Source organism: Rhincodon typus, chromosome 13 (assembly GCF_021869965.1).
Source record: "Rhincodon typus isolate 14 chromosome 13, sRhiTyp1.1, whole genome shotgun sequence".
Taxonomy (NCBI): Eukaryota; Metazoa; Chordata; class Chondrichthyes; order Orectolobiformes; family Rhincodontidae; genus Rhincodon; species Rhincodon typus.
The window spans coordinates 29714927-29727866 of record NC_063344.1 but is presented as its reverse complement, the minus strand read 5'-3'; the positions used below and the strand labels follow the sequence as shown (position 1 = coordinate 29727866).

General features: G+C 39.4%; 1 protein-coding gene across 1 annotated transcript in view; it reads left to right on the top strand.

The window, feature by feature from the left end:
• The window catches only part of LOC109924935 (lysosome-associated membrane glycoprotein 3), a 20790-nt gene extending 14706 nt beyond the window's left edge, over positions 1-6084 (top strand). The window contains exon 6 of the mRNA XM_048604740.1: positions 5545-6084. Within this exon, the coding sequence (XP_048460697.1) occupies positions 5545-5681 (137 nt within the window). The 3' untranslated portion in view covers positions 5682-6084. The remainder of the gene's footprint in view (positions 1-5544) is intronic.
• Positions 6085-12940: the final 6856 nt, after the last annotated feature.

The window sequence follows — 12940 nt, the reverse complement described above, 5'->3', positions numbered from 1 at the left end:
TGGGGATGGGGATGGGGATGGGGATGGGGGTGAGGGGGGAGGTGTAGCACTTCCTCTGCTTGCAAGGAAAAGTGCAGGGTGTGGCAGGGCTGGCGGCGAGTGTGGAGCGGACAAGGGAGTCATGGAGAGAGTGGTCCCTCCTGAAAGCAGATAAGGGTGGGGAGGGAAAAATGTCTTTGGTGGTGGGTCGGATTGTAGATGGCGGAAGTGTCGGAGGATGATGCGTTGGATGCGGAGGTTGGTGGGGTGGTACATGAGGACGAGGGGTTTCTGTTTTGGTTGTTATTGCGAGGAGGGGATGTGAGGGATGAGTTGCATGAGGGGGGGGGGAGGGCGTTCTCGACCACTGGGGGGGGGTGGGTGGGGGTTTGCAATCCTTGAAAAATGAGGACATCAGAGATGTACGGGAGTGGAGTGCCTCATCGTGGGAGTAGATGCGGCAGAGGCGAAGGAATTGGGAATAGGGGATCGCATTTTTGCAGGAAGGTGGGTGGGAGGAGGTGTATTCTAGGTAGCTGTGGGAGTTGGTGGGCTTGAAATGGATATTGGTTCCTAGGTGGTTGCCAGAGATGGAGACAGAGGTCCAGGAAGGAGAGAGAGGTATTCGAGATGGTCCAGGTGAACTTAAGGTTGGGGTGGAAGGTGTTGGTGAAGTGGATGAACTGGTCGAGCTCCTTGTGGGAGCACGAGGCAGTGCCGATACAGTCATCGATTGTAACGGAGGAAGAGGTGGGGTTTAGGGCCAGTGTGGGTATGGAAGAGGGATTGTTCCACGTAACCTACAAAGAGGCAGGCATAGCTTGGGCCCATGCGGGTACCCATTGCCACCCCCTTTGTCTGTGGGAAGGGGGAGGAATTGAAAGAGAAGTTGTTGAGGGTGAGGACGAGTTTGGCTATGTGGATGAGGGTGTCAGTGGAGGGGGACTGGTCGGGCCTGCAGGACAGGAAGGAGCAGAGGGCCATTAGGCCATCTGCATGGGGAATGCAGCTGTTTAGGGACTGGACTAGGAAACAAATGCTTTTTCTATTTTAATAAAACAAAGATCTGTAGATGCTGAAATCAAAAACAAAAATTGCTAGAGAAACTCGGCACATCTCTACATATGGAGAGAGGAAGTGCAAGAGGAAAAAGAAGCTGAAGTCACTGGACCCAAAGTGTTGACTCTTCTCTCCCCACACGGACACTGCTGTACCAGCAGAGTTTCTCCAGCAAATTTAATTGTAAAAAATTCAGTTTCCAAACTTTAATACCCAAAACAAATGTGAATATTCCAAAGTCCTTCACAACAGCATCTCTCTGAGCCAGAGAGACATGTTTGGACACATAGCTGTAGGCTTCAGAGCAGTAGATTTTTCAAACTGTGGGCAAAAAGCAAAATTTAGGAAGCAATATGTAACTTTGGCAAATGATTTCAGCCGTCCCAATAATATGAAGGAAGGGAATATGTAAGACTTGTGGCGTTTCCTTTTTTAAAAGAATGAGTTGGAAGTTAGAAAGGGGTGGAAACAAAAACCTGGAGGGATTTGTTGTATTATTGGACACTCATATTGTCAAGCCTACATTGTGACCAGTGATATTTTAAATACGTTCAAGTTGGAGGGTATAAGATTAGAGACTGACCAAACTAACTAATGTTAGAATTGTCATGTCTGGAGATGACAAAATGTGGATGAGAAGCTCAGCAGTAGTATTTCAAGGGATTGAATAGTTTCTCATGGATGGAATATAGAGCTGAAACAATACATTGTGGGTTAGACAAAACACCAAGGCTGTGAATGAAATGATTTAAACACATGTTGTTTTAAAAATGTTCTGTTAGCACACCATTTACTTTTTGAGTGAAAACAAAACTGTTATGCTGTTGTTGTTGTTAGTCAGATAAATGCTGTTCTGGTTTTAAGAGTTCCTTGGTGTGTGGAAATATTAGACTTTTCAACTTTTAATTTGAAAATTACATGTGACAAATAATTGTCTGCACATGTTCTAGCATTTAACTCCATATTATCATGGAATTTTTGTTGAGGCTATGTAGCTAATTAGTATAGATTACACATGGTCATGCGGAACTTTGTTAGGTTTGAGATTGTGAGAAGGTATTCAATGTATCTATTGAGCAAAATTGGAAAATGTTCAGTGATGTTAGCTTTGTTTAAACCTGCATCATTATATACATAACTTTCTCACCCTCCTATCCAGTATGGAATTGGCACTAAATGCAAGTTGATGGTTAACCAAAACACCGTGCCAGTACTTGCCCTGCCTAGCTCCTCCAAATGTACATTTAACAGTTCCAAAGTGAGAAAATGCTCTGGTTCAGAAACAAGTTTCACAGCTGAACCCAATTCTGTACATTATGGGGCAGCTACATGTTTTTGGTCCAGGCTGCTATTAGGCAATTTCATTTCTTCTTCTTCACCCAGTTGGATGTAGATTCGTTTTAGCATTCGTTATTAGGGTTTGTACCTGGGGCCACCCTGCTTTTTTTTATATGGCATCATCCCATCCAAGATAGGATGGGGGGTGATGTTATCGCTGGACTGTTAATCCAGAAACCCTGATAGTGTTCTGAGGAGCCAGGTTTAAATCCTGCTATGGCAGATGGTGGGATTTGACTTCAATTAAATATATCAAATTTGTAGTCTAATGATGACCATTAAGCCATTGTCAATTGTCAGGGGGGGAAAAATCCATCTGGTTCAGTGTCCTTTAGGGAAGGATTTGCCATCCTTACTTGGTGTGGTCGACAAGTGACTCCAGGCCCACGGCAATGTTATTGACACTTAACTGCCCTCTGTGCAATTGGAGATGGGCAATAAATGCTGGCCTGGCCAGTGACCCCACTTCCCACAAGTGAATTTTTAAAAAAATCCCTGAGGCACAGCAATATTTTTCTTAAAAGGTTCAAGAACTTTTAAATTTATTGTGCAGCACTTTATTACATGACATATCCTCTTAGGGATTAGGTCACTACTAAAAGTTTATTCCTTTAACTTGATCAAACTTTAACATGTTCCTTATTTCTTTCCATTTTGCCAGGAAAGTTCAGGGTTTAAAATATAGTGCAATTTTAACTGAGCTAGGAATAAATTCTACCAATTAAGATTTTCCTTCATTTTGTTCCATGATCAACTTTTTATGAATTATAAGCAGTATAACTGTAATTTTAAAAAAACTACATCTGAGATTATCCCATTCATAGCTATAAGCAGCTATGAAAGAACTTAATTCATTTTTCTGCTGACCTGTTATTAGCTACAAATTTAGTTGAGAAATCAATGCTGTCACTTCAGTTTTCATTCATTCTCTGGATGTCTAGCAATGCCAACATTTATTACCTAGCTCCAGTATCCCTGAGCTTGAAATGAGCCACAATGTAAAATGATTGCTCAGGCTCATCAGAGATTATTACAATAATGTGGGACTGGAGTTATTTAAAAGCAAGATGATGCAGGAAAGCAAATATCCTCTAAAGGGTATTAGTAAACCAGTTGTGGTTGTACAATAATGAGCATTTTATTGTTATGGTACCAACATTTTAAAAATAATTAAGTTCTCTATCCATGTGGAATGTTCTTATTCATGCATGGGAGGTGAATGTCATTGGTAAAGCTAACCTTTCTTGGCCATTCCTAATTGCCTTTAAGATTATGGTGTTCCCTTCTTGAAGGGATGTGATGGCCTAGTGGTATTATCGCTGGACTGTTAATCCAGAGACCCAGATAATGTTTTGGGGACCCAAGTTTGAATCCCACCACAGCAGATGGTGGAATTTGACTTCAATAAATATGAATAAAATAAAAATAAAAATAAAACTCCTGCAGTTCATATGTTGTATGTACACTGACCGTGCAGTTAGGTAAGGATTTCTATATCAGCAAAAGAACTGTGTGTGTGTGTGTATGTGTGTATTTGAGGGAACTTGCAAGTGGATTTGAGCTATCCAACTGAACTCTTGTCCTTCTAGTTGGCAGAAGTCAGGATTAGAAAGTGCTGTTGTAGTTTGGCAATTTACTGTAATATATCTTGTGGATGGTACACTGCCTTTGTGCTGGTGAATGGTGTGCAATCAAGCTGGCTGGTTTGTGTTGAATTTTTTAAATATTGTAGAATTTCATCTGGGCAATTGGGAGTATTCCATTACATTCCTGACTTGTTTCTTATGGGTGTGGACAAGTTTGAGAAGTCAGAAAGTGAGTTATTTGCTGTCATAGGTGTGAAATTTATTTGGTTATCCTGTTGAGTTTCTGCTCAATGGTGACTCCCAAGATGTTAATGGAAGTGTTTCAGTGATTGGCAATGCTGTTAAACCTCAAAGGAGGGGCTATATTCTCATTTGTTGGAGATGGTCATTACCTAGCACTTTCGTGTGGCAAAAATATGTTTATCAACTTGAATTGATCAGGATTATTGGGCCATTAATGAAACAATTATATTACTTCACGCATGATGAACAAAAATGTTTTCATGGACTTAACAGGATTCATAGTGATCTCTCAGGTCACTACATGACCCTTTTTAAAAAGTATCAGCCTGTATCATTCCCATTGAGTTATTGTGACTAATAATGGTGTCACTTTTCAAATACCAGTTCTGATTGCCTAGAGCAAGATGATTAAGGAAAATCTGTGATTGAAATAGTTAAGAAAATTTTTGGAAAATAAACATTTCCCCTTCGTATGTCCAAATTAAGTAGATATTATCTTAGAATCCATCTTACAAATGGATAAGACTGAATCTAGAGCGCAATACCTTAACAAGCTATAGGTAAGATCAATTCAAAAGCTGGAATGTAAAACAGAAGCAAAGGTTTCAAGTTATTGTTTGAAAACTTGACCAATTGGAATTAAATAAACACAACTCCAATTTCTTGGATGTAGCGAGGGTGTTTCCTGTTGTGAAGCAATGCAGAACAAGAGATTATAATTTCAGGATCAGGGTTAGCAGATTTAAAATAGATGAGAAATTACTTCTCTAATAGGGTCATGAAACTGTGGAATTCACTACTCCAGAGTTTGGTGGATGCCATGACATTGAGTAATTTTAAGGAGGCAATAGGCAAACTTTTAATTAGTGACAGGTTGAAGGGATATGGGGAGCAGGTAGGAAAGTGGAGTTGAGGGTAAGATGAGATCAGCCATGATTGTATTGAATGGTGAAGCAGGCTCCAGGAGCTATATTGCCCATTCATGCTCATAATTCTTATTCATGTTTTTAAATATTAGTCTTAACATCATCATGCATGATTATGGTACTTTGAAGTGTGCTTTTATGGATCATATTCTGCAAACTACTAGCCTTTTTTAAGTGGAAACTGTAAATCTGTGATTTTAATGGCATTAGGAAGTTTTATGAATTGGACAATTGACCTGTTGATAGTTCAGAAGTTTTTTTTTGATTATTTACTATAGTAAATTTTATTTCATTTTGTAGGCATTCTTTCAAGTACTGTTGTGACAGATTACATTAGCTATCATATATGATTGTAAATGAAATAATGTGAATTATTCAAAAATGAGGCTTACTCATATCCTTTCTTTTTATAGTGGAGGAATGCTTCTTGGATTATAGAATTATTGTGCCCATCTGCTTTGGAGTGTCTCTTTTTGTGTTGATCATCATAATAATCATCATGTACTTGTATTATCGACGTCAAAGATTTGCAGGCTATCAGCGGATCTGAGAAAAGAAATTGGATGTAGTTGAAAGATGCTGACCACCCTCTTCACTTAGTTTTCACTTGTCATTATTGTTGAAGATGCACATCTCAGCTGAACCAAATTCTCTTGATTTCCTGTCTATTCAACTTACACAGATTGATCTTGTTTTAAATATGCATATCGACATACTGGTGGAGGATTAGTTTACCACTGAGTCATTATAGTTCCATATGGTATTATTGCTTTTATGTCTGTTATACCAGAATTATTGAATGTGGTGTAGTGTAGCATTTATTTAAAAGAAGCTTAGCAATTCTCATTTTGAAACATATATTTTGTAGGCAAGTGCATTTTGACTATATTCTTTGATTTTTTTTTAATTTAAATCTGAAAACAAAATAGAATAAAGGGATTCTATTCTGTAAATCAGTTTCATTTTGGTTTCATACAAAATGTATTTTTCTATAAACATTAACAATAATTGGTCATTTTATGGAGAACAGCAATAATTATTTCACTCAGTTGGCTGTCTTACTATATTACTTTTATAGGTCTTTTAAAATTGATTTTAAGATGTTATATGGAATGATTTCTTTTGTGGAGTTATCTTCAAAATTTCTCTGCTTCATGTGTCCTCTGCTTTTAGCAATTATGGTTATAAATGATGTGACAATATGTAACTGAATTCATCAATTTTAGTTATTTTTAAATCTTCAAATTTTAGAAATGGAAATGCATGCATTGCTAACTCAGTGTGAAATAATTACATTAATGGTAGCTGGCACTTTATAAATGTCAATAATTTGCAATATCCTTTACATAGGTTACAATTCTGAGAAGTACTTATTGCATCTTTAATTACAAGCTTGTACCAACAAATGAAACATGATAATGGAGCTGCATTTACAGAAGATAAAGATTCTTAATTTCTTATATTCTATATCAGATATTAAGAAATATTTGCTGAGGGTTTACTTTGTTATCTGCTTCTGAATTGATGCGGGTTTCTGCTGAAGGAAACCGAATGTTTGTGTAATTAGAGCAAACTGATAAGAGTTACTGACTGATGCTGATTGCAGAATCGCAACTAATGCATTTGAACTTGAGTCCCAAAGAGTGGAGGATTGTATTGAAATGGCATATCCATTTGGCTGTTCTCATTAAGCAAAGCCATACCAAACTAGCCCATACTTGCAAAATGCAAAACAGTGTCCAACATCAGATGTGATTTCACAGCTGGACATTTGCTAAATAATCCTGAGTGTGAGAATTATGCTGACAAATAATTTAGAATTGTCAGCTGGGCTCAAGGTGATGTACTTGTGCCTGCTGGAAGCTACATATTAATATACAGGGCCCCTGTTCTTTGCCAACAGAAAGAGCGTACACACACTGCACCTGCATCAAATGAAAAAAAAGGTGAAAGCAATTCTCTGGTTCATTTTTTTTTAAAATCAACAACTCCAGTCATCATCCAACTGTTACATTTTCAATGGCAATACCTGTGCCAATCAGAATCTACGTACCAACCAATCGGAACTTTCCTCTCATGTAGTATAAATGTAATTCTTGTGAATTGTCCTAATGAGAGCAAGGGATTTAGATATATTTTTGACAGCATAAGGAGCTTCCCATTTTTTAATTCGTTTGTTTGGTTGGAACAAAGAGTTTTAATTCTTTTAGCTTGCAATTATGTAACACTTCCATTAGACCGTAACTTGCTAGTTCAAAATTAAGGGGCCAATTACAAGATTTTCTTCAAAGAGGGATTTTATTGTTTACCAGTGCCAGGAAACATAATTAAATATGTTATCAAATGCACACAAACACAGGTATAAGTCACTCAGAGAAAGCAAGAACTGCAGATGGGGCAGGAGCAGGCAAAGATAGTGGGTCAGCTGGAGCAGGCAGAGACAGTAGGTCAGCTGGGGCAGTCAGGCTTGTGGATTTTGGGAAGGAGATAGAAAGGGGTGGTACGGGGCTGGGGAACTACGAGGTTGGAGGCTGTGGGTTGGAGGTCACCTGAGGTGATGAGGTTATGAATGGTCTGAGGGATGATGGTTGGGTGGTCAGGGGTGGGGTCATAATCAAGGGGGTGGTAGGAGGAGGTGTCAGAGAGTTGGTGCCTGACCTCTGTGATGTAAAGGTCAGTGTGCCATACCACTACTGCACCCCCTCCCCCACCTTATCTGCAGGTTTGAAGTTGAGGTTGGGGAGGGAATGGAGGGCTGCATGTTCCGTGGGGGAGAGGCTGGAGTGAGTGAGATGGGTGGAGAGATTGAGGCAGTTGATGTTGTGATGGCAATTGGAAATGAAGAGGTCAAGGGACGGTAGGAGGCCATGGGGTGCTGTCCAAGAGGATGAGGTTTGTTGGAGGTGGGAGAAGGGAGTCTTTCGATAGTGGGGTAAACTCCCTGTTAAAGAAATAGGCCCGGAGGCGGAAAAAGAGTTCAACATCTGGATGTGTGGGTGCAGGGGAATGAAGCTGACTCCTTTGCTGAGCACAGACTGTTCGTCCTCAGTGAGGGGGAAGTCTGGGGGGAAGATGAAGACCCGGCAGGGCTTGGGCTAGGATTGGGTGTAGAGTTGGAGCTGGGAATAGGGGTGAAGACTGTCTCGGGCAGAAGTGATGTCATCAGCAGTGGCAGTATGGTTGGCAGCAGCGGAAGTGACGAGGTTGGTGATGTCAATGGGAGAAGCCGAGGTAACTGCATGGTCAGTGGCACTGGGCACATTGAGGTCCTGGATAGGGTTGGGTTCTGAAGTGGTAGAAGAGACCTGTGTTTGGTGGTAAGCACAAGCAAGTTCAGCATAATTACGGTTTTTGCTGTCAGGTAGGGTGGAGAAAAAACATTGGTTGAGGGTCTGGATCCTGCGCAGAATGAAAAACAGAAGAGGTCCTTTGCAGGTCTGGGAGAGGGAGGTTCTGAGCTGGGGTAAGGTTGATTGTAGTGCCAGAAGATGCCAGTGCATTGCTGAGAGCGTGTTCTTGAGGATCTGCAGATAAAACTGTGTTTTTGGAGGCTCTGGATGCTCTGCGGGTAGTGGTTGTCGCAGTTTGGGCTAAATTGAGATGGCCTGAATGTTGTTTGGAGTCCATTGGGGATGATCCGGCTGCGTAGGCAGGTACTGAGAAAGGAGATGCAGCTGTAGTAACAGATTTGTTCAGTATGTGGTTGAAATGTTTCAGGGCGGCAGATATCACTAGTGGATTGCAGCAGAAGAGAGATCCACTGAGGCCTTTCCAAAGGGAGGAGGACAACTTCTTCAAGGTGGGCATCCTTGGAAGAGGCTTCGTACTGGGGTTATACCTCACTCAGATAGCAAGAACTGAAGATACTGGAGTCAGAAACAACACAGTGTGGAGCTGGGGGATCACAGCAGGTCAGGCAGCATCAGAGAAGCAGGAACGTTGACGTTTCGGGTCAAGACCCTTCTTCAGCATGAACACAGGTATAAAGTTGTTTAAAAATGGGATGAGTGTATAGCACAAAAGGAAGATCCAATATGCAGTTTAAACATCCTTCGATTCCTTAAGGGTTAGGTTTAACCTGAGACTATGGTTGTTTAATTGATCATTTGTATCCTCCACAATCGCAAAATTTGCAGATATCTTTGAGTTCTTAGTGAAGAGATGTTTCTCCAATTTGCTTTGCTACCAAATATTGTTTTAATTGAGAAACGGAGAGAAAAAAGATACGGAATCTTCCAGATCAGCTGTTACAAATCCATTTGTCCTTTCTCTGATCTGCCCAAAAGCAGATGTCTTAAAGAAAGTTAATTTGTTTTTTCGTGCCTAACGTAATTGTTTTTCAAGCTGAGAAATTTGTGCTGAGTTTTTCATCTTGATATGCGAAACTTCCAGAAAAGTGTGAATCAAACAAGAAAGGGAAATCTGACTGACTGGTTTCAGTTATTTTGATAACATGTCAATTTCAGAACAGACTGGATCTTGATTATTAATGGTTTCATGAAGTTTAGTCAGGTGATCAGTGTGGCCATCTTTTATTACTTTGGTGTTTTTCCTTTTGAAGCCATTTTAATCTGAAAAACCCAGGTATTAAGATCAGAAGACGGAAATTACAAATTGATGGTCCACTTTTACCACTGTCATAACATGTTTGAGGCTCTGTTTTCATCTGTGAAACTCTTCTTTGTTTGTCTACGACTATTTCATTATTACAAGTAAAGCACCTTATTTGTATAATTGTGTGGTTATTCCAGAATTGTTGTAAAGAAAAAAATGTTTTTATATCTATGTAAATTACAAAGATCTGATAGCTTTAAACATAGGTTATTATATGACTTATTTTTCAACAAAGGACCATCTGTCATACTCTGACCCCAGACATTCCAAAACATGGCAATCATCATTGGGTTGCAGCTCTCCTCAATCTTCCTTGAATTGACACAACTCCGCATTTCCTCAGAGACCTTCCAAGCTCATGATTTTCCGTGAGTGTGGTGTCAAGCATCCCTCGGAAAGCTCCATTGAAGTGAAATAGAGTTGGAGGAAGAAGGGAAATGCCCACAAACTGCCATATGCTATATTGAATAGATGAATGTTAGTGAATGGATAGGATGTGTCAGCTAAGTTAGTTAGGGTAGGTCAGGCAGCAGGTGGGTAGGGTGGTGGGGTTGAGGATGGTGTTTGTGTCAGGAATTTGGTCAGGTCGGGATATAGTCAAGAGAGTGGGTATGTAGGTGGTGGATGGGTTCAGCTGTAAAGCTACTCAGCTATTAAACTAGATTTTAATCTATTTAACAGTTGCTGAGTAACAATCTGGGTAAGCATCATGGAATTTTCTGATGTTCTCTAGTTCAAAGTCAAAAACATTTTCAGAAGATCATAAGAATGGGGGATAACACAGTGTGGAGCTTGAGGAACACAGCAGGCCGGGCAGTATTAGAGGAGCAGGAAAGTTGACGTTTCGGGTCAGGACTCTTTTGTAGTTCTTGCTATATCTCATAAGAATGGGGGGGGATTGCCTATCGGAAATTGTAACTTCCTAGGCAATTTACATGTAGGTCCCTGTGCCAGAATTTCCACAGAATTCCAATGCACATCTAAGTGTTATGCCTGGTCTCTGGCAATCCAGAAACTGGAAAATCATGTTGATCAATTAATTGACATTTGAATGATACTTTCATTATGTAAGCTTTAAACCATAATTACTTTATTTTGTTAGTTTGATAAAATAATTACTACATTACTATTCCTTTAGTAATAGCAGCCACTCGTAGTCTTGTGAGCAGGGTTAATTGATTTTTATATAAATAAAATTTTAAAAGTTGATAGTAGGTAAAAATAACGTGGATAACATGATCTGTACATTTGTAGTGTCATTTATAGCTACACCTTGCTTTAATAAACCAGTTTATTTTAAAAGTACTGCAATTGGTGATTTGTGTAAAATTTTGTATTTGATTATGTCCAAAATGTAGGAGTCTTATCCACTGAGTCGATGTCAACTATTACCATGTATGACTTTGATATCCGAAACACCATTTAAGCAAATGGGGAAAACTCTACAAAATAAACTGAAATGACTATGGATGCTGGAAATTAGAAACAAAAACAGAAATTGCTGGAAAAGTTCAGCAGGTCTGGCAATATCTGTGGAGAGAAATTAGATTTAATTTTTCAGGTCCAGTGATCCTTCCTCAGAACACTCTGAGAAAGGGTCACTGGACCTGAAATGTTAACTGTGATTTCTCTCCACAGATGCTGCTTGACCTGCTGAGCAATTTCTGTTTTGTTGTTGTGTGAATCCAATGACAACTAGTTAAGGAGCTTTGTCTAAAAAAAAGCTTATTTTCCTCTCAATTGCTTATTGTCAACATTCAAAACCTGTTCCTATCTAACAGGAATTATCCTTTTAATCTCGTCCTCTTGTTGCTCACGTTGTACGTGTCCCCTCTTTCAAAACTGGCATACTTCTCTCTCATTTTATAAATCTCATTTTCAAAAATAACGTGTATCACTTGTATTCTGTATCTCTTTGCATTTTCTTTCAGTCTCTGAAAAGGTGAAGGTTTGTCCTGATACACAAGGACACCTTGACAGTCAGATGTTTTGTTCGAACAAGTCATCGTTAGTTGAACATGTGCAGAAAGCTCCTCTCTCACTGGTGATTGTAGGAGTTCTACCAGTACAATGATTGAGCCAATTTGCACCATTACACAGTTCACTTGCCCAGCTGCTTTGTTTTGGTTAGATCTTTTGACCTTATCCTCTGTCCCTTTGCCGATCTCATCATAAGCTTATGTTTTCATATGAATCACCGTCTCTTCCCCTAATCTTGACTCTTAATTAATTCTTCTCATATAGGGCAAGTTCTTCTCAAGTACAACAGCTTTTAGTTTCACACCAAGTATCCCTGATTACCATGTCATACATAAATCCCCTTTTAGACTTTGCTTTACGAGATGTCTTTTTTTAAGTAATTGAGTCTCTGAAGGAGCAGTGCAAAGAATCTTTTTAAAAGTGGAAGACAGTGCAGCTGCACTATGTGGACAGCACTAAAAAGAATTTTCCAGGATAACTTTAAAAAAAATTTAAACCAAAAGAACTGCGGATGCCGTAAATCCGGAACAAAAACAAAGTTGCTGGAAAAGCTCAGCAGGTTTGGCAGCATCTGTGAAGGAAAAAACAATTGACGTTTCAGGTCCGGAGGTTCTGAGGAAGGGTCACCGGACCTGAAACGTTAACTCTGTTTTCTCCTCCACAGATGCTGCCAGACCTGCTGAGCTTTTCCAGCAACTTTGTTTTTGTTTAAAAAAAAAATTTCTGGTCCGGCAGCCTAGTTCCAAGATATCAATCAAACCTTCTACAGGCAGATCATTCGTGTCTTACTGTATTGTAACGTACGAAATAAATCTGTGGACAGAACATGATGTATGTGTGTTAGTGTTACATAAATGTAAATGTTTCAAAAGTCGCAGTTATAGGTATTTATGATATTAAGATGAAATTGCACTGTATCGAGTAAATGTTTGTGGTTCAAGTCTGTTCCATTTCACAATAGTTCCAGGGAGTGAATGATTTTCTTTACCAAAAAAGTTATTTTTTTCAAATTGATAACATTCAATGTATGTCAAAGGAAATACCGAAAATGTAGTGAAGCACGTGCTGCTGTTAATTTGGTTGACTCCCTGTATTTAACCTGCCATCAGAGTTTGATATCTTGTTGTTCAAGCATGTGGTATTCAAACATTCACTCTATCACATGCATCAAGCCTGATTTACTGAAAACATCAACTGAACAACATAATAAATAAA